This window comes from Lactuca virosa, chromosome 3, assembly GCF_052849685.1.
Source record: "Lactuca virosa cultivar CGN04683 chromosome 3, Lactuca_virosa_CGN04683_v6, whole genome shotgun sequence".
NCBI lineage: Eukaryota > Viridiplantae > Streptophyta > Magnoliopsida > Asterales > Asteraceae > Lactuca > Lactuca virosa.
Window position 1 is genome coordinate 339254464 of NC_136428.1, and position 23199 is coordinate 339277662.

Here is a 23199-nt window from a genome sequence, read left to right on the forward strand (position 1 = left end):
ACCATTTGTAACATCCCCGTCCGACACGTATCACAATATTGTCCTCTTTGGGCTCCCAGCACGAAAACTTTCGTGGGGGTCACCCATCCCTGGATTGCTCTCGCCCGAGCACGCTTAACTGCAGAGTTCATATGGGATATGCTGCCCTCACGACTTTAAAATGGGTTGTGACAAGGAAGGTATCTACATCCCTTTTAAGGAAATGCTTCGTTCTACTTCCAAGTCGATGTGGGATCAGGTGTAACCCACCTTGCAATTCAGATGTCACAACTAGCATTTTAGGGCTAGGTTTCCAATCCATGTGCAGGATAGTTCTTTGTATACCTATGTAACGCTATGTTTAAATGTGAACCAAACTTCAATGCTATATCAGTTTATACATCCAAAACTTGAATCGAGTCGAAACTTCCTCGTGAAAGCTCTAAACCTAATCCAATAAGCTATATTCACTCAACGTTGGGCTTTAACACAAATTTCTCGGCCCAAACCTCTTATTGGACCAAAAACATTCTTATTGGGCCCTAATGGGCCGAAAACCTCTCAACTTGGTCCTTTTGGGCCGAGAACATATATTGGGCCAGTATTGGGCCAAAAACTCTTAACTAACATAGTTTTGGGCCTTATTGGGCCGTGAACATTTCCCTAGATCTTTATAGGCCGCAAATTACTATTGGAGCTCTTATTGGGCCAAATTCTCAAATGGGCCAACCATTAGGCCGAGAACCTCCTAATGGGCCCTATTGCACCGAAAACTCTCCCACTTGATCTCTTTGGGCCAAATTCATTTCTTTTGGACCCATTATTAGGCCGAAACCATTTGGGGGCCCAATCCAAGCCAAAAACACGTGCAAACCGAAAACCTTAATGGGCTTAGGAGTTCTCGGCTACATTTCAAACCCAAACCCAAAACTCTTTCTTTCTCCCCTCTCCTATTGGGCCGATCGGAATTTAAAAAAAAAAGAGAAGAATGGCAATGGATTAAAATTATGACACCTCACAATTACCATGCATGTAAACATACATATTACACCTCATGCATCTATGCAAATATGTGTTAGCCATTAAGTAATAACCATCTAATCCCCCCTCTTCTTCCCTCATCGGTCGGGCACCCTCCTTATCCCTCTTCACTTTTCACTTCAAACAAACCAAAATCATCTCATCTCTCTCTAGAACTTAAAGAAATTCCTCCCTTTTCCTCTAAAATTCGTGAGTGTGTGTAAGGGATTTCAAGAGTTCTTCATCAAATATCATAACTTGGTAAGTTACTTCACACTCAAGTTGTTTTTATTCCATCGTATGCTATAAATCTTTCCTCAAACCACTCTATTTCGTGTATATGTTCTCTAGAGCCCCAAAAACTTCATAAATTTCTTCAAGAAGCAAACTAAGGCCGAGAACCACCTCCACCTTTCTCTTTGAAGCCGATCAAGCCCAAGGTGAGCTTCATGCCCCTTGTTTTCGTTATTTTCTATCTTTAGGAGGAGAATACAAGCTTAGTTTTGTGTAAAATCTTTATATGTATGCTTGCATGTGTATGTTTGCATGTTATGGTGTGTGAAATGGTATGAAATCATGATAAACATTCATGAACTCGAGATTTCATCTAAGTTTTGAAGTTATTAGTGAAGAAGTTACCTTATGTAACTTCTTAAGATGCTTGGAAATGTTAAACATGTTTAAAAAATTACTATGAAACTAAAGAAAGTATAAAAAAGGACTATATTTGTCAATAGAGTGAAAAATAGGCCCTTTTATGTTATTTTCGATATTAATGGGTTAAAACAGTCAACTTTTATAAAAATGGGCCTTTTATGTCATTTTCGGTACTAATTGGTTAAAATAGTCATTTTTGATAAAAATGGGCCTTTTATGTCATTTTGGGTACTAATAGGCTAAAATGGTCATTTTTGATAAAAATTGGCATTTTATGTCATTTTGGGTATTAATGGACTAAAATGGTCATTTTTTATAAAAATGGGTTTTTTGTGACATTTTCGGTTTTTAGTGGGCTAAAATTTACTTTTTAGTAAAAATTGACCATTTATGCCATTTCTAATTAAAATGGGCCGAAAATGAATTATTTAGCAAACTTGGGCCATTTTTTAAAATTTTGGCATTATTGAGCCATTTTCGACACTCATGGTAATTATGGGCCATTATTGACATTTTGGATAATATTGGGCCTTATAAGACAAATTTTATGAAAATTAGGCCTCTCGTAAAAATTTCGTTAACAATAGACTGTTTTGATAACAACATTAGAAACAAGCTATTCCGACACTCTCGATAATAATTATTATATTTTTGTTATCTATGAATTATAGTAAAAAAATACACTCGTAACGTTAAATAATGAAACACACTATTCGCGTAAATTTCGTTAAGGCTCTTGTAAGGCACTCCTTCACTCGTACCTACGTAGCGTACATAGAAAGTCATGTAGTTATAACAAGAGTCTGCTGGAGGGAGAGCGAGAATTTGTGTATAGATCTATACGGCGTTGACACCCCACACCTGAGCTGCTCGCTACAGCTAGACAAGCCAGTCTAGGGTGACAAATGTCTTCTCAAAAACCGACGCCTGAAGAACGTCAAGACAGGCACTCCGTCATATGAGTATGGTTATAACGACTCACATAGAGAATAACAAAACTATTATAAGATTTACGCTGAATATACATACCACTCAGTTTTACAAATTACAAACATTGTGTTGATTATTTTATACTACCCAAATCACTCCGGTCTTAGGGTTTTAAGGCCGCGATTTCTCACAACACAGAAAATACAGGTTTTTCTGGGGATCACTCTCTACACATTTTCAAACAAGATAAATCAAGAATACACATGCAATTATACATGATTTGAAACAAAACTCACAAACTATTTTACAGAAAATATCAGATTTTCTGGAGTTTACAAACTATCGCAAAGTTTTCATATAAACATGCTTATGAACTCACCAACATTCTACATTGACGCTTGTCAAAAAAACTTGTATTCTTAGGAACTCATTAAAAAGGTTGACAACTAAGGAATTTGGATAGTTGTTGTATTTTGTTTTCACCATACATTTTTGGGTTGTAATTTTATGAACAAACATAATTATGTAAACCATGTATGTTGTTATATTGTATGTATGGTGATGATGATGTCTATGTTTCATTTATATACACTTGTTATGATATTACAAAATGAAGTCACCGCCCCCGGGCGTTTCCGCCATTTGGTTCGGGGGTGTGACATCCGATAATACCTTGTCAAATCCAGGAAACTCTGAACCTCATATAGAGACATCGGGACCTCCCACCGCATCACGACCTCGATGTCTAACTCAGTCAATTATAACTTTATAAGTTATCCCTTTGCTACAGACATCATGTTGGACATGAGATATAGACTGCAGTTAGTCTTATATGAATGTTCAACTTTACATTAGGACTTAGATGTCTAACTCACAACGAATAAGAGGAACAAATCCCATCTTGACTACATACACCTCTTGCTTGGTTTATATTATACCTGATAATAACTTTTATAACTGTCTAATTAAAGAACAACATTTGACTATATAAAAGCACAACACTCCCCACACTTAAGACCCATATATGTATCTCAAGTGATAAGGATATATACTAATATTACCTTTTATCAAGTATCATTCATGATAGCGATCCATTAAGTGATCTTAAACCGGTCAATCCAATACTTGTTCTCTATCAAGTACCTATGAAAATGGTTACAACACTTTGTCAACCACTCCAATTCATATTAGTGTTATTTCATTAGGGAAAATGACACATATAGCCTATGAATTTTTTAGGGTTGACCCTGTTAGTCACTTAAGTTTTTTCGTGGCTTTATGAGGGAACCAAGTTGTGGGCAACATGTCCTTTTAGTCCCCTTTACTTGTTTTAGCCGGTTTAGGGGACACATAGACAAAACTCCGGGCCCACCCATCTCTCTCTCTCTCTATCTCTCTCTCAAAGCTTGCAAATTGAGAAAAACACCCAATCCATCCTTTCTAGGTATCATACGAAATTTGTGAAAGAATTTGTTTTATTCTTCCTAAACCCATTCATCACCTTCACCTCCATGTAAGGTTAGTGGTTATAAAATAAAAGCAGCATTTTCATCATTAACACCACCACTACATCATTAACCCTGCCATAGACCCACCACCGGTGACCTTGGACCACTGTGAATCACCACCATTAGCCACCATATTCGACCAAAAGCCCCTTCTGTCCCATCTCCATTCCGATAATCAGTCACCACCACTGTCGTTGTTGTTATGACAACCGAACACCACCCAACACCATCTTCCAGCAGTACCCACCACCACCAAATTCCCATCAACGCAACTGTTGTGGAAGTTGTGACCAACATTAGGTCCCTACCCTTCCCTCTCGTCGAACTCGTCAGAAACATCAAGGAAACAAAGCACTAGAAATCGATGGAAGCACCGGAGCTACGATCGCCGCCACAGCCGCCGTTCGCAGCCACCATCAGTTGCGTCCCTCGAAACACAACAACTAATTGTTGCTGCTACCTGTTCTCCTTCTGATTTGCAGCCACCTGATATGAGTGGTTACCCCTACATTCCTCGCAACTGATTAATCACCACCGAACCACAACCTAAAAGCCATTGATTGGAGATCTAGATGGAAATGCTCAAATCTATGACGGTAATAGTTGTGATTCTTCCATTGATTGATGATTGGAGTTGTGTTTTCTTAACTGAGATGGAAAGAGGAGAACGATTTTGATCAAATTTTTTCTTAATCTAGGTTGGACTTCTATACATGCGTGTTTGTGTGTATTATCAGTATTGTGTGTTAATTTGGAACACAATTTATGAGTTTTGTTAGGACTGGTTCAAAATTTAGATCAGGTGACCGAAAAAGATGAACATGGAGCTTAGGAGTACTTCCGGTGGGGATAACGAGAGAGAAAGAGAGAGAGAGAGAGAGAGAGAGATGTCACACCCCCAAACCGGGACGTCGGAAACGTCCGGGGGAGGATGATTTCATGTACAGTATCATAACAATTGAATATGAATGAAACATAACAACCAAACATCATACATTGGAAATACACACTTACATAGTTTACATATTGAATTTGTTCATCAATTACACAAAAGTAAGAAAAGTAAAATTTCTTGAAGTCGCACCACTTGATCTCATAGTCGAGCTTATTACCTGTTACTGGATCCCTGAGAATACAAGGCGTTTTGAAAAACGTCAACTAAAAAGTTGGTGAGTTCATAAGCATTTTTGTATAAAATGGTTTTGTACTTGTTTAGAGTAGTTCTCATAGTGTTTTACGAAAATCCGATATTTTCTATAAAATAATTTGTAAGTCTCGTTCTAAAACTGTGAATATATGCATGCCTGTCCTAGGGAATCTTTTGTTTGCAAAAGTGAAGCGGATATTCCCAAAAAATCCGATATTTTCTAAAAAGAAATGGTTTGAATTATTTGTGCCCGATCTTATATTAATGCATGTGTGTTAATGTTTGCGAGAATAGAAAGAGAATGATCCCAGACAACCCGATGTTGTCTGCGTAAGAGAATTCTAGAATCTCAACCCCCGAGGTTGAGTACCAGCGCGTATAGGTTACCGTTTTATCCAAAAAGAAGGTTTCCCATAAATTTTATAACGTTAATTCCTCTAAGTGAGTCGCTATAACCATACTTGATAATGACAATTTCGCCTGTCATGGCGTTTTTGGACGCCGACGGAATAAGATAAGGTTTTTGTCACCCTAGATTGGCCTAGTCTAACTGTAGCGAACAACTCAGGTGTGGGGTGTCACCCCCGTATAGATCTATACACAAAATCCCGCTCTCCCTACAGGAGACTCTGGTTATAACTACAGGCTACGATTGTACACTCAATAGGTGTCAATCGACACGTCTCACTAGAGCCTTAATCGAATTTACGCGAAAAGAAAACATATAAGGTATTCCAGGCCCAATAAAAATGAAGTGGACAACTAAGCCCAACTAAGCATGTAAATTATTTCCAGGCTCAAAATGAATGAAAATATATATATATATTCCGAGCCCAATATACATGTAAAAGGACAACTAAGGCCCACTAAACATGAAAAAGGACACTAAGGCCCACTAAAAATATAAAAGGACACTAAGGCCCACTAAACATGCAAAAACACACTAAGGCCCACTAAACATGTAAAAAGACACTAAGGCCCACTAAACATGTAAATTAATTTTCCAGGCCCAATAAAGGAAAGAATATATATATATATATATATATATATATATATATATATATATATATTAAATACATATAAGTTAACATGTCTAGATGTTTTAAAATTATATATAAGTTATACAAACTTGCATCTAACACAGGTATAAGAGCTTTTAGCATGATAAAAATGATTTCTTGTTTTTGTCCTTTATGTCCCTGTTTTTAGAAAAATTATAGAAAAATCATCATAAGTCGAAATTCGGATCCGTAAACTATGAGAGTTTATAAAATGAGTCTACTTTATTCATAATTTTTATTAAGATTTTTAATGGTCTAAAACCAATGTGAAAATGTTCATCTTCATAGACTGGTCCGAAATCATTCTTGAAATGATAGACAGTTTTGTAAAAATCGCCAAAAATTGTAGAAAAATCGTATGAACACGTGAAAGTAGTCATTTTAAAGGTATGAACCTGAAATTTTTTCATGTAAAATAGTTTTGAAAAATATTATAATTAAGGTGGTCAAAACAGTCCGTAATTAGACAAAAACGTTTCTATTAAAAGCTGATTTTTGAGTTTAGGTTATACATGTTTGAACACAACACTTATTTTTGCTATTTTGAGTGTATAATCCCAGTTCTACAAGTTTATATGTATTATATATGACAACACATACTTTTCTCATGGTTTTTATGAAGATCTAAGTGATAAATTTCATGTTCAGGTAAAGATCTAAAAGTTAAACACATAACACAATGGTACATGCAAATATCCAACGGTTAAACGAGAGTTGACTTGTATCCTCCCCCCGAAAACATGAAAAATACGAAAGATATGGGGGTATGAAGCTCACCTTGGAGTTTTTAAGATGTAGATGATGAAGAAGATGAAACTTTGAACCTAGCTTGAGTTCATGGAGAGATCTCGAAATGGTGGGTGTTCTAATGGTTCATATTCACGAAAATAAGAGTATAAGAGAAAGATCTTAGCACTCCTTGAAGTAAAACACTTGAGTTTTAGTCTAGAACTTACCAAGGAGTCTTGAATTAATGTTTGATGGTGAAGAACTTTGAAGATTTTTAAGTGAATCACTAGAGATCTTGAGAGGAAATGAGATGGAAGGAAGTTTTTGAAGTGAAAGTGGTGGGGATGGAGGGTTTGGCCGAGATTTCAAGAGGGAAGGGAGGGGAGAGATTAGTAGGTTAATACTTGTAGGTTAAAACAAGTTGCATAGATGTATGGTGGATTAAATGCATGGATATCCTCCATGTAATAAGGAGGTGTCACAATTTAAACAAACTTAATTTCTCTCTTTTTTTTTATTATAAAAACTGAGAATGGGAGGGAAGAAAAGAACATGGGTCTTGGGCTTGATATAGCATCGGCCCATTAGGGATTTTCGATCCATGTGGGCCCACATATGAGTTTACGGCCCAAAAAGGGTAAAAGAAATGGGTTTTCGGCCCAATGATGTTCTAGGAAAGGTATTGTCCCAATTAAGGGGGTTTGGGTCGAAAATTCTTGGGCTAAGGCCCAAAAATGATTGGATTTGGCTTATTGGGTAGAGTTTCGAGCTTATATGGGATTGTTTCAACCTAAATGTCAATGTATCAGAGTAGAATCTTAATGGCATTGAAGTTTTGAATTTTGCTAGATGAGATTTTGTAAGGTTACTCAAGGAGATTACAGGAATTCACATCTTAACCTAATTTTGCCAGTTGTGACAAGAGAGAGATATGTAGGTCCGAGAGTATGGGAAAATTCAAAGTCAATATATGAAAATTTGTCAACAAATGTCAATTTTTCAAAGAGGTAACCGGGTGACCCCTTCACTCTGGCCAAAAGGATGTAATCGACCCAACAAAAACGACTTCGTTCCCTCGTAAGGCCACCAAAATTGTTTAGGGATTAAAAGGATAAACCCTAGAAAGTTCGTAGGGCATTTGTGTCATTTTCCCTATTTCATTATTGTTCCGAGAATAATAACCAACTATGGATTTTAGAGTGAATAAATATACTCAATGATTAAACATGTTAATAAAGAACTAAACAAATACTTAATGAAAACTCATATGTCATATATATCATAGTCATTACAATAGATGATGCTACAAAATGTTCCAATACTCAATACTAATACATATATATCATAGTCATTACAATAGAGTGAATGCAATTCCGGAATGTTCCTTGTATTGCGGATGTGTTCTTATATTCCGGACATGTTTATCAGATTCCGGACTTGTTCCGGACTAGACAAAATGAAGATTTCTGGTAAGCTTTTTTTTATGTAGCATACATACATTCCTACATGTAATCCTATAATTGTCTTTAAACCAATAATATTCAAAGAAAAACTAATAATAACAATACAAAATAATAAATTATACATGTTTTAACATATAGTCTAAAATAAAGGCATATAATTATAAACATAATGAAAACTTACATATAAAAAATGCATCTTACCGCTATCAGAAGACATCTTAGTTTTGGTGGTGTTCGGAATGCTCTGTAGGGTAATCCAAATGACAGAGTTCGAAATGAAGTCTGAAACAGGTTAAAATGGTATTTATAAGGGAAACCACATTACCACATCAGATCCATTATCCATTCACCAAATACAAAATCGGGTCCGGAATGACCCATTCCGGACCGAGTGGTCATTTTGCAAAAAAATATATAAAATGGTTATTATTATTAAAATAACATTAGAAAAGTGGTTAGTTTATTCAATTTCCCTTAATTTAAACTATAAACACACAATCAACGATAGTAAACTCCAAATTCATCAAGCATCTACTAGTTCATCAAAATAACTGATGTATCAAAGAAGCTTAGTATCAACTATCCAAATCAAGGAGTAATGTCTCCCAAGTTGTGACGAAATGCATCACCATAGAATAAACAATTTTGTAACTTATATCCCATTAGGAAATCAAATGATGGTTTGGATGATGATAGTATATTTCCATACTTTCCCATAATCAATTCTATGCAATGTATAATGAAGAGTTTGAAGAAAAGTTGATCACACTAGAAATTTCTTCAATGTATAATGGATTAACAAAACTAATATGCAATTATGATCCGTTTGAATTGAATATCCAATACAAACATGTGTCCCCGTGACATCAGCTTTCCAGTGTTTCGATCAAGCAGGAAGACATAACCACTTGACCATAATGTTAATAGTGTAGACACTCAAAGGAAGATGAAGAATATTCATTTGTTTAAAAAGCTCAAACGAACAAGAAAATTGTGTTTGATTTTGGTGAGAAGATGTTGTAGTAAGCGTCCAAAGAAAATGAAAAACTAAAAGAAAATTATGTAATCGAGCCTGGATTTTAGGAGTCAAATAGAAATATAAAAATTAAATGTTGACGTTGATTATTTCTAAAACAAACCAAACATCGTTAAAAAGAAATTACCAATTTTCAATTTGTTTGCTCTTTAGTGAAACTCGTAATTGATGATTCGGATTCCAAACAGATTACATTGTAATTGATTTCATCCCATAACCACTTACCAATCATCAATCCTGTCCACAATTTCAATGGCGGATCCACCTCCCTTTGCCTCCCGCAACCGAAACTCTGCCACCGTACACCCTGTTTCCTCTCCTCCAAATGCTCCACAGAATCAACCCACAAACTATTCTAATCTATACGCATTTAATATTGATAAACAATCTCCTTATGAATTTCTTTTCAAACAAAAGCCTTCATTATCTCATTTAAAGACTTTTGGATGTCTTTGCCATGCTTCTTCTTCATCAAATGGTCGAGATAAATTCATGCCTAGAGCACAATCATGTATTCTTATTGGTTACCCTGAAGGACAAAAGGCTTATAAACTTCTAAATTTGGAAACTAAAACCATTTTCGTGTCAAGAGATGTTCGTTTTTTCGAAGATATTTTTCCACTTCTCAGTAAAGATACTCATCACTTTACTTCACAACCCTCATTTCTTCCCAACATTCCACATACTTGTGATGATTATCCATATCCTTCTTCATCTTCAACTGAGTTACCTCATGCCTCTCTTGCCCATCAACATATTCCTGATCCTCCTCCAGTTTCTTTACGCAGATCTACTAGACAAAGTGTGCCTCCTGCACATCTTCGAGACTATGTTTGTAATGTTGTTCTTGACAACTCTGATTCAGATTGTTGTCATACACTCACAAATCTATGCATTGATTGCAATACATCACCTATAAACATTTCAAATCCTTCTTCTTTGGCTTTTAATGTTAGCACTTCTATTCCTGAACCAGCCTTTTATAATCAAGCCAAAGGTGTTCCTGTTTGGGAGGAGGCCACGAATAAAGAATTCGAAGCACTAGAAGCTAATCATACTTGGGATATCGTTAAATTACCAAAAGGAAAAAGACCTATATCATGTCGATGGGTGTACAAAACTAAACATCGTGCTGATGGTAGCATTGAAAGACACAAAGCACGCCTTGTTGCTAAGGGCTTCACTCAAAAATATGGTGTCGACTACCATGAAACGTTTTCTCCAGTTGTGAAATTTAACATTGTGAGAATTGTTGTTACTCTTGCTGTTAAAAACAGATGGAAAGTTCATCAATTTGACGTTAATAACGCTTTTCTTCATGGCGATCTTCATGAAGAGGTCTATATGAGAGCACCACCTGGTTTGCATGTTCCTTCTTCATCACATGTATGCAAATTAAGGAAGTCCCTTTATGGTCTTAAACAGGCCTCTCATCAATGGTATGAAAAGTTGTCCATTGCTTTAAAATCTAGAGGATTTTCTCATTCTTTGAATGATCATTCTTTATTTCTCAAGAAAGTGGACAATTCCATAGTCATCATTGCAGTATATGTTGATGACATTCTTGTCACAGGAGATAATGAACAAGAAATTCATTTTTTGAAAGAATTTCTTGATGATCAATTTCGTATAAAGGATCTTGGATTCATTCATTTTTTCTTAGGATTGGAGTTTAATGAAGTTTCTAATGGCATGGTTCTTCATCAACACAAGTTTATTCTTGATTTACTTCGTGATTATCACATGGAAAATGCAGATTCTGTGAATACTCCTCTTCCTACTAGTTTAAAATTAGTACCCAACATGGATGATCCTCTTGAAGATCCAACCCTCTATAGACAACTTGTTGGAAAACTCAATTTTTTGCTCCATACTAGACCTGATTTGTCATTTGCTGTTCAGCATCTGAGCCAATTCAATCAAACTCCTAGTAAAGTACACTATGATGCTGCAATTCATGTTTTAAAGTACTTGAAAGGGATAATTTCCAAGGGTATATTACTCAACAATGATCCTACTTTTAATATTGAAGCTTTCTGTGATTCAGATTGGGCTGCTTGCCCAATCACTAGACGTTCAGTTAGTGGTTTCTTCATCTTATTTGGCAATGTTCCTGTATCTTGGAAATCAAAGAAACAAACCACTGTATCCCTTTCATCTGCCGAAGCTGAATATCGATCTATGCGGAGGGTATGTTCAGAATTAGCTTGGTTAAGTCGTCTCTTACAAGAGCTGAATGTCCCAAATATCATTCCAATACCACTCAAGTGTGATAACCAAGCTGCAATCTACATAGCTAAAAACCCAGTTTTTCACGAACGAACGAAACACATTGAGCTAGATTGTCACTTTGTTCGTGAAAAGTTACAAGGAGGATTGATTACACTTTCTCATGTTTCCAGTGCTAACCAATTAGCAGACATTTTTACTAAATCTCTTCCTTCTACACAACATAATGATGCAATTTCCAAGCTGGCATTTTCTCAATATCCACCACCAGCTTGAGGGGGGGTGTTACACGTCATCAAACCGTGGTTAAGTTAGTTACAATTTGTGTTTCTTGTAATGTATATATTTTATTTGTTCTTGTATTGTACAGAAGGTTTTTTCAATCAATCAATGAAGAAAGCTTATTTTCTTTCTATCATCTTCATCAATTCTAACACAAACAACGCGCCATCGAGCACTGTTCCTTCGGCTTTCTCAGTTTCTCTTCCGTTCTATCTTCTGCATCGACATCTTAATCCTCCTAATATGGCAGTTTTGGCTCATCTCCATCAGTCTTCCCAAATTCCATCTCGAAACGATAACCATATCCAACTTCCATGAGGCACAAACTGCGGGTGATTTGGACGTCCATTTCATCCTTCGCAACCCAAATTTGAAAGTTACTCTTCACTACGATGGAATCCAAGCTGCTGTCTGGTATTGGCATATACTTTTAGATAGGAGTAGTGTGCCAGGTTTCGTGCAGGGACCCAAGAATAAGACTGCAATTAGGACCAGATTTTCTTCTTTCCATGGGTTTAACGTTGATGGGGAGAGTAAGAGTGGTCATGTGGTGATAAATTTTGATTTTAGGATGATGGCTACGTATCGGCCTAGTGCTTGGGGGGCTAAACGGAAGTCCTTCAAGGTTTATTGCCATGGCTTACAGGTGGATGTTTCTTTAAAAATTCATGGTGGAAAAATGATCGGTGGTTGGAAGAACTGTATGGCCGACGGCGTTTTCTTTTCCGTCAATTCACCTCATTTTGGAATATTTAATGATCATCAATAGACTACTCGATATTAATGGTTTCAACAAATGATCTAGTTTTTTCGTTTAATAGTGTTCAGTGTAGTAGTTTAACAAAAAAATATTTGTATTAAGCTGTTAGTATAGAAATTAAGAGTTGAGATTTTTGGGAAAGACTCTCCCGTTTTTTCTATATCATATCAATCACAGGTGCATTACATTTATACATGAAAGAAAGTAACAAACTCACCAAGGGTACAGCCTATTATTCTAAAGGAACTTGATATTATTTACAACAATTATATTTTATAATTTGCTCTCGTCAACACTCCCCCTCAAGATGGAGAATGTATATCTATCATTCCCAGCTTGTTAAGAGAGCACTCAAACACTCTCCCACACACAACGTTCGTTAACATGTCTGCAAGTTGATCTTCAGAACTTATATGTGGGAGTTCAATATTCTTTCTTTCGAGATGATCTTTTATGAAATACCTATCAATCTCTACATGTTTTGTTCTATCATGCTGAACAGGATTGTTTGCTATCTTCACAGCCGACTCATTATCATAGTGAAGCCGCATGGGAGATAATAGAGATATCCCTAGATCAGATAAAATCCGCTTTATCCATAATAATTCACATACTCCATGCATCATTCCTCGATACTCTGCCTCAGCGCTGGATCTTGATACTACCTTTTGCTTTTTACTCCTCCAAGTTACCAGATTACCTCCAACATAAGTGAAATAACCTGAGGTGGATTTTCCATCCATTCGGTCACCTGCCCAGTCTACGTCTGTATATCCCATGACTGTGTGATCTTGATTTTTTTTAAAAACAATCCTTTACCAGGAGTTGCTTTGAGGTACTTCAATATTCGGTACACAACCTTCATATGTTCTTCACTTGGGGCATGCATGAACCGGCTAACTACACTCACTGCATAGGCAATGCCTGGTCTTGTGTGTGACAAGTATATGAGTTTTCCGACCAACTTTTGATACCTTTCCTTATTTGTGGGTACTTGATTTGGAACTATAGCCAGTCTATGATTCACTTCGATTGGAGTATCTACAGGTTTGCAATCAAGCATTCCTGTTTCAGTTAACAAATCTAGTATATATTTTCGTTGACACATAGTAATTCCGGCTTGTGATCTTGCAACTTCAATACCTAAGAAGTAATTTAGATATCCTAGATCTTTTAATTCAAACTCTGTGGCAAGTAGTGCTTGAAGTTTCTTCATTTCTTCAGAATCATTTCCTGTCACCACCATATCATCAACATACACGATGAGGGCAGTTACTCTCCCATCAGCGTTTTTTACAAACAGCGTGTGGTCTACATCGCTTTGTTTATACCCGATTTTCTTCATGAATGTAGAGAATCGCCCAAACCAGGCCCGAGGAGATTGTTTCAGCCCGTACAATGCCTTGTTCAGTTTGCATACTTTCCCTCTACAATTGATGACAGGTGGTGGTTCCATGTACACTTCTTCCTCTAAGAATCCATTTAAGAATGCATTTTTTACATCAAATTGCTTTAGGGGCCAGTCTTCGTTTGCTGCCATGGAGATTAGTATACGAATGGTATTAATTTTCGCCACTGGTGCAAATGTGTCTCCATAATCAATTCCATATTTATGTGTGTATCCCTTAGCCACAAGTCTTGCCTTGTACCGATCAATGTTTCCATTCGAGTTGAGTTTTACTATATATATCCATCTACACCCCACCAATTTCTTCCCATGAGGTAAGGTTACAAGTTCCCACGTTTGATTTTTCTGCAACGCCTCCATCTCTTCATTCATGGCTTTCTTCCATTTCTCTTCCTTCAAAGCTTCTTGTACATCGTGTGGTATGGAAATGGAGGATAAGTTGTTCACTACTGCTACATGTGAGTTTGCCAGCCGATGATGCGACACGTAATTTCCGATTGGGTACGTCGCCTTTGCATTCAAATCTGGTTGGTATTGTTTCTTTGGGATTCCACGCGTGCTTCTTATCGGATATCTTGAATTAGATTCACCTGTTGTTTCCTGCAAAACATCACCAGACATATTTTCTTGACTATTAGTTACATTTGATTCTTCGGTATCCTCAGTGTTACTGTTCGGTTCAGGTTGTGTGGCGAGGATTATACTATCTTCAACCGGAGTTTCATGGTCAGGTTGTGTCGCGGGGGGGATTGTACTATCTTCAACTGGAGTTTCATGGTGGTCATATATATATATATATATATATATATATATATATATATATATATATATATATATATATATATATATATATATATATATTTGTAGTTTCTTCAAGGTTAAAAAACTCTGTGTCATCACCAAGCTATAGTGACATGTCATGTGTGTTTGCTTCTTCGGTTCTCTCCCCCCGAAGTGAACACCTACTATCAAAGAATTTTACCGTTTCATGAAACGACACGTCGCGGGTCACATGCACCTTATTTGCGACTGAATCATAACACATGTAGCCTTTTTTGTTATCTGCATACCCTATAAACAAACATCGAACAGCCCTTGGTTCGAGTTTTCCTATGTCCATATAAACATAGGTAGTACAACCAAAAATCCTTGGTTCAATTCCAATGTTGAATGGGTTTTCCAGCAATTCATGTAACCTTTGGATTGGAGTATTGTATTCAAGAACACGGGATGGGGTCCTGTTCATAAGGTATGCAGCCGATCGCACTGCTTCTCCCCAAAACTTTCTCGGGACATTCATATCAAATAAGGAGGCCCGGACAATTTCTAGTATCTTTCGATTTCTTCTTTCTGCTAGCCCATTTTGTTGGGGCGTTCTAGCACAAGAAGTTTGATGGCGGATCAAGTTTTCTTGACAAAACTTAGTCATATCATGACTGATATATTCTCCCCCGTTGTCCGACTGTAATATTTGGATTTCCTTCCTATATTCGGTTTTGATAATTTGGCATAACTCTTTAAATGCAAACAATACTTCTCCTTTGTTTTTTAATAGAGATACCCAAATCATTCTAGTACATTCGTCAATAAAAGTTACAAAATATCGTGCACCACTAGACGTAGGGATTGGGGCAGGTCCCCATACGTCTGAATGAATTTTCATAAACGGTATAGTAGCTTTATTATTGCTAGGGACATAAGAAACTCTTGTATTTTTTGCCAATTCACAAATGCCACACTTGAATTCATTCTCAACAGAATTTAAAAACAAATTTGGTTTGAGTTTCTTGAGATAGGTAAACGACAAGTGTCCTAAACGTCGGTGCCATAACATTGCTACCGATTTATTTGCTTCCCTTATTTCGGTATGAAACGCCTTGCTTTGAGGATTGTCTTCAAGATAGTACAATTGCCCCCTTCTAGTACCATAACCAAGAATCTGATGTGTTGCCATATCCTGAAACACACAATCATTTGGCCAGAAAATTACATAACAATTAAGTGCTTCCGTAATTTGACTAACTGATATTAAGTTAGTCGATAAGGATGGAACTACAAGGACATAATCAAGGTCCATGGAGTTTGATACCCTTACAGACCCTGCACCTGTCACTTTTTCTAGTTCTCCATTCGCGGTTTGGATGACACTTTGTTTTTGAGAATATGATCTTGTTAAATTTTTCGGGTTGTTTGTCATATGGTCGGTTGCACCTGTGTCAATTAACCAAATATTATTTTTAGTTTGGTTTTGATGTAACATACCAGAGCTGGCAGTGGTGGTATGGGCTGCCAAGGGAATGAATGCTTCTTTGGACGCTTCTTGAGTTTGTCCAGAGGTTGCTACTGTGGCTTGACCAAGTTTCTTCCTAGGCCTTTTTTAGAAGTCCCACCATTCAGGGTAGCCAATGATTTCATAACACCTCAGCTTTGAATGTCCTTCTTCCCCACAATGGGCACAGGTGAATGTGTTTTTCTTACCATTTGAGTTCTTCCCTTTCTGATGAACATTTCGAGAGACCATATGTACCATGCTATCTGACTCGGGTTTTGGTTCTTCCATAGTCTGTCTCTGGTTTTGGTCCTTACGGATGTAAGCATAGCTTGATTCCAAACTTAGGGGTGGATCCTTTCTCAGGATTTCACTCCTAGCTTGGTTAAATTCAGCATCTAGACCAGCCAAGAAGATGTGGACACGGAATCGAGACATAGTTTTGTTAAGAGCAACAGTGTCCTCTACGGTTTCTTCCTGTGTTGTTAAACGAGTATCAATCTCTTGAAAGATACTTACAAGTTCGATGTAGTAGGTGGGTATCGATCGACCATTCTGTCTAGTGGTGAATGATTTCCGATTTAATTCGAAGAGTTGTGTTTCATCTGTTCCATCATAGAATGTTTTTCCTACTGCATCCCATATTTTTGCAGCTGTTTGAAGACGTACGAAGCGGCGCATTAGGGTTGGACTCATTGAGTCGATAAGCCAACTTTTGACCCGGTTGTTGTCGATCAGCCAGGTTTCGATAAGTTTCTCATCTGTTGAGGGTTTCTGGGATTTACCGGTGATAAATCCGGATTTGTTTCTTGCAACAATTCGCATCTCCATAAGTTGGGACCACAAAGGGTAGTTCGTATCATCCAGAATAACTCCGGTGGGAAACGGAGCATCTTGAACGTTCTGTACGATGACAGATGAGGGGTGTGAAACTCCGCTTGATCCTTCTTCGATTCCCATTGATCAATGGGTTTGCGATTTTTCCTTTTAGCTGTGATTGGTATGCTCTGATACCATATAGAAATTAAGAGTTGAGATTTCTGGGAAAGACTCTCCCGTTTTTTCTATATCATATCAATCACAGGTGCATTACATTTATACATGAAAGAAAGTAACAAACTCACCAAGGGTACAACCTATTTTAAAGGAACTTGATATTATCTACAACAATTATATTTTATAATTTGCTCTCGTCAACAGTTAGCTCCTTCGGTATTATAATTAGTCATCATATTAACTTATTTGCAAAGTAAATTTTATAAACTGTCTTGTGGTTGGTTCGACTTAGGGTTGTTTGATTTAGTGTCGATTGAACGTTTTTGTCTAATTCCGGTCCGACGAGGGTGTTTAATATGTGTAGATTGTGCATTTGACACAAGACACGGTCACAAAACTGATTGACATGGTCCACAAAAAAAATGACACATACCCCAGCATAGACATCTTCCATCTTCATCGTATCCAACGTCGATGTCTTCCAACGATGTTAACCCCCTCATGTTTATCTCTATTTGTCATAATTTCTTTCATTCAAGTCTTTCAATTTTGAATGTGGTTAAAGCTTGTATTAATAAATATTTCAATTGCTCTGTTTTTGTTTTTCATCTCTCTAATTGCTTACTTTGCACGATAGAATTATAATTGTATATCTGTTAAATAGTTGTTGCGTACGATTTACACAAATAAAATTTCACTACTCGAATGCACTAAAGAATAGCACGGGAAAGCAGAATCGAATCCTCAGGGACATAGCCTAATGGTCAATGCCTTTGGGCTGGGGAAGGTAACGAATGAGGAACTTTCGGGAAGAATGGAAAAGTCGGGTATGGTTGGTTCCACAAGGGATTTCCTTGTGGTGTGGTGAATTCAGATGGTAACGAGGATGAAACTGAGGAACCTGCTTCTTGCTTCTGAAGATCAACTATCTTCTGCAGCCTCCTTGTGGTTTTCTCAATTTCTTGATCGAAAACTAGACGTATACCTATACAAAAAGTTCTTGGCATACAAACTATTAGCATCACCGTTTCTCTGGCAACGGTGCCAATTTGTTAAACCGTTGTCGCACACAATTTAGGCAAATAAAATTTTACTACTCGAATACACTAATGAAAAGTAACTGACAAACAGGGTTGAATCTTCAGGGACACAGCCTAATTGTCAATGCCTCTTTGCGGTAGTCATAAAGCAAAAAATATGAAAAATGAGGATTTTTTTTATTATAAATTAAAACCAAAATAGCAGTGAAAATAACTAAATAAAATTCAACAATAAAGAGCCATATATCACTAATTTATTTAATCTTTTATAATTTATTTATCTTCTATTACTTTAATTCAATCTACGTTAATCCATCTAATAAGTTATTTAATTTACTAATGAGTTTCGACCCTAGCGGTGTGTCACATGTGGTTGAGATTTTTAAATCTCGTCTGAGACATAAATAAAAATAAAAATAGTTAAGGTTAGATTATATTTTTCGTTTAAAAAAATCATTTAAATTTGAAAGGAGAATTTCATTTATGTCCTTCTTAAACATTAAACTACCATATTTAACCTATAGAGTAACTATAGAAATGGTCCTTGTGGTTTGATCGAATTTACAGTTTTGGTCCTTAAGTTTAAAATTTGATAGGTTACATCCATATGGTTTGTGTATATTGCACTGTAGGTCTTACTCCATATAAAAAGACCACATTACCCTTTCTTTCTTTTTTCTTATTCTTTTAAATATTTATTATTATTATTATTATTATTATTATTATTATTATATATATATATATATATATATATATATATATTATTTTTTATTTTTATTTTAATAGAATTAATATAGGTTATTTATAAAATTATTTTTATTTTTTTTTAAATCAATTATGTAAATTATATAAAATCATATTATTATTATTATTATTATTTATTTATCTTTGTTTTTATGGTTTAAACAATCTTTAAATATTTTTGACGTTTTATTTGAATATATTATTTAATGTTCGTTTTTTTCTTTTTCTTTTAACGATATATATATATATATATATATATATATATATATATATATATATATATATATTAGATTGAATAGTTTTACATTGTTTTTTTTTCATAAATAGTTATACAAAAAAATATAATTATTTAGGCAATAAGTGAAAAAGCACCGTCATATAAACGAATGATATAAACAAAAACACATAAAAACAACATCAAATAATTATATTGGACGATTTATAATTATCATGTTTATTATTTTAATTTGTTTATTCAAATAAAACGTAAAAACATCATTATATAATGTAAACGAACAAAACGTTAAAAAACAACATCAAATAATATATTCAAATAGATTGTCAAAAATATATGGGTTATTATTTTAATTTGTCTATTCGAACAAAACGTAAGAAAATCATTATATAATGTAAACAAACAAAACGTTAAATAAACAACATCAAATAATATATTCAAATAAAACATAAAAAAATATATGGGTTATTATTTTAATTTGTCTATTCGAACAAAACGTAAAAAAAATCATTATATAATGTAAACAAACAAAACGTTAAATAAACAACATCAAATAATATATTCAGATAAAACGTCAAAAATATTAAAAGATTTTTAAATCACCAAGATAAAGATAAATAAATAGATCTAAAAATAAATAATAATGTGATTTTATATATTTTAGATAATTGATTTAGAAAAATAAAAATAATTTTATAAATAATCTATATTAGTTCTATTAAAATAAAGACAAATTAAAATCTATATATATATATATATATATATATACTATCTTATTATACAAACCTTACTATTTCTAAAAATAGATTTAAGACGTCCAAACCTTTAAGCTGAATGTACAAACATTTATCAACAAATTACAAAATACAATGCATTAAGTACAAATGTAAAATGAATATTGAAACATTCAAACATACATCTTATCTTACCCAATATAGAGGATTTAAAATTTAAAAAAAAAATCATATTTTTGACTAGAATGAGTCAACATAAGTTTTGAAATCTAAATTAAAAGTTGTCACGTGGCCCATATACCAGTTCCTTTTAGGGATAAGTTTTCAGTCCTTTTTTCTTGGATCTAAGCAAATCATGCATTATAAATTGTACACTGTGAAAAAGAGCAAAAAAGGCTCAAGTTTCCTCTTGGCGTTATCTATGCTTTCTTCCTTTCTTCTGTGGAAAAAATCAATCATCAACACCAAGAACCTGCCCACGACTTTTACAGTTCCTGCCCACGACTTTTACAAGCAGATCAAACAGATACAACTTTCTTCTCTGGACAATACCGATCATCACCAACAGTTGCCAACAACCTTCAAGATTGCATAATCATATGGTACATATACAATCATTACAATCATCTTTTCAGAAAAAAATCAAAATCTATATTAAAATGACGATCAAACATTGATTTTATTTCCTAAAAAGTCTTTTACCTGCAGATCAAAACATTACTAGGGCTGGTACTAAAAGCTTACATAGTTCATCATATCTACGGGTACATTCATAACAACTTAAACTCAATTACTTGAAATTATTATAAAAAATTGTTTTTTCAGGCTTAGATCTATAAATGGGTTTTAATAAAAGATGGGGATTCCACCATGGCTGCAAACACATGAATTATACTTCAAAAATCTACCTGATTATTGCATTGTACTTCTATCTTTATTAAGCACTGTACTTCAAACACTGATAGTGATTTGTTTGATCCTAATAAAGAAGATAATATAAGGGGTAGAAAGAGAATTTTTATACCAAAATCCAGCAGTCATCAATGTATTATTTAATAATTTTTATTTCATTTCATTTTATATATGTTGTATAACTGTTGATTCTATCTTTATTAAGCACTGTACTTCAAACACTGATAATGATTTGTTTGATCCTAATAAAGAAGATAAAATAAGAGGTAGAAAGAGAATTTTTATACCAAAATCCAGCAGTTACCAATGTATTACTTAATAATTTTTCTTTCATTTCATTTTATATATGTTGTATAACTGTTGATTCTAATATTAATATACAAATCAGCTAGAATGAATGTTTAAACCGATGATGAGGTTCACGAACAAGTGGAATGTGTTCAATTCATGTTGAATCAATGGATTATGGAGAGACAGAGGAAAAGAAAGAGAGCATTAGAAAACTGGAAATGGGATGAAGTTATTGATGTTTTGAGTTCCAAAGATCAACCATTGGATGATGAAGCTACAGAAACAGCTGATATAGTTGATTCAACAACACCAACAACATTATCACCACCAATTAAGAGAAACCAAAAAATCAGCAAATTCAGGGTTGAGAATGATGCAGTTAAAGACACTTAAGAGAAGGGATTTTTTATGTTTTAGTATTTCAGTAGATTGTTTAAAATAAGATTGACATTTTCTGGTTTATGGGATGTTTGGTTTGTAAAAATCTATGAGTGATTTTTTAATCTTGATCCAAAAGGTGCCCAAAAGATGGTTAAGCTGATAAAGATCGATTTGTCCAGAAAAGTAATATTTTTGATTATAAAATTATGCAGTTGTATATAGCATAAAGAGTAGTACCTCCTTGTAATCCTCATCAAATCAGATCTCCTTCTCTCATATCCGGGTCATAACAGTTGAGTACTCTTATCTTTTGGTAAATATCACCTGCAATTGAAAAATGATTAGCTACTAAAATATATTACTACTAACATTGACACTTGTTTGTTTCTGTTTTTTGCAATTTTTTTATCCAAAAGACAAAGTCAACCCAACTGTCTATGTACATTCAATTTCCCTAAATATCAATCTTGTATTGATTGATAACCAAAATGAACTACTATACTATATATTTGTGGGACTTCATTTGTGCTATGTCTTGGTCAAATAAAAGCAGTACCTCCTTATAATCCTCAACAAATCTGATCTCCTTCCTTCATATCCAGGTGATTACAATTAAGTAATCACTTCTGTTGTCAAATACCTCCAGCAATAAAAATATGAATAGCTACTAATGTTTGTTTTTTACCTGACACTTATTTGTTTCTGATTTTTGTAATTTATTTTTATTTTTACCCAAAACTCAAAGTACATGGCTATGTTTTGCAATAACTACCAAAGTACATTCAATTTGCCTACAATTCAATATAATTTTTCCTTTTTAAAACCAAAATGAATTTCAATATGCTGCTTTAATGTGTTCAGTTGTTGTTGTGATTAACAAAATATAGAATTCAACCATTTTACATTTTATCTTTCTAATTATAGATTATGTTTTTAACATATTGATACTTGTAGAGTCATTTCTGTTATTAAAATATCAAATAAGTTAGAGTAAATTACACGAATGGTCCCTATTGTTTGGGGTAATTTGCATATTTGGTCCCTAAGTTATTTTTTTAACTCGAAAAGTCCCAATTGTTTGTTTTTGTTGCGTGCTTGGTCCCTGTCTCACCTAAAAAATACTATTTTGCCCTTGATTTTTTATTTTATGTCTACCACATCTTATTTAAATAAATTAAAAAATTAATGGCAAAATAGTCTTTTTAGGTGAGACAGGAACCAAGCACGCAATAAAAACAAACTGTAGGGACCTTTAAGTTAAAAAATAAATTAGGGACCAAACGTGCAAATTACCCCAAACCACAGGGGCCATTCGTGTAATTTACTCAATAAGTTAAATACTTATTTTTTCTCAGAAAAGAATTTTTTTACCGGGAAATTATTGACAG

General features: G+C 34.7%; 1 protein-coding gene and 2 long non-coding RNA genes across 4 annotated transcripts; 2 read left to right on the forward strand and 1 right to left on the reverse strand.

The window, feature by feature from the left end:
* Positions 1-12149: 12149 nt before the first annotated feature.
* On the forward strand, positions 12150-12810 carry LOC145164809 (NDR1/HIN1-like protein 2). Its single transcript, XM_079083482.1, has 2 exons — positions 12150-12236; positions 12292-12810. Exons 1-2 carry the CDS (start codon positions 12150-12152, stop codon positions 12808-12810), a joined length of 606 nt encoding a protein of 201 aa, XP_078939608.1.
* Positions 12811-20442: 7632 nt separating this feature from the next.
* Positions 20443-21360, reverse strand: LOC145167471 (uncharacterized). The gene is made up of 3 exons (XR_013741182.1): positions 21136-21360; positions 20930-20985; positions 20443-20806 (listed from the first exon to the last, which is right to left on the reverse strand). It is a non-coding gene; the product is annotated as an uncharacterized LOC145167471 (long non-coding RNA).
* Positions 20693-21981, forward strand: LOC145167470 (uncharacterized). 2 transcript variants are annotated; one of them, XR_013741181.1, is made up of 3 exons: positions 20693-20829; positions 20936-20991; positions 21528-21981. It is a non-coding gene; the product is annotated as an uncharacterized LOC145167470 (long non-coding RNA). The 2 variants fall into 2 exon arrangements; XR_013741180.1 differs by having other exon boundaries at positions 20702-20829; positions 20922-20991.
* The last annotated feature ends 1218 nt before the right edge of the window (positions 21982-23199 follow it).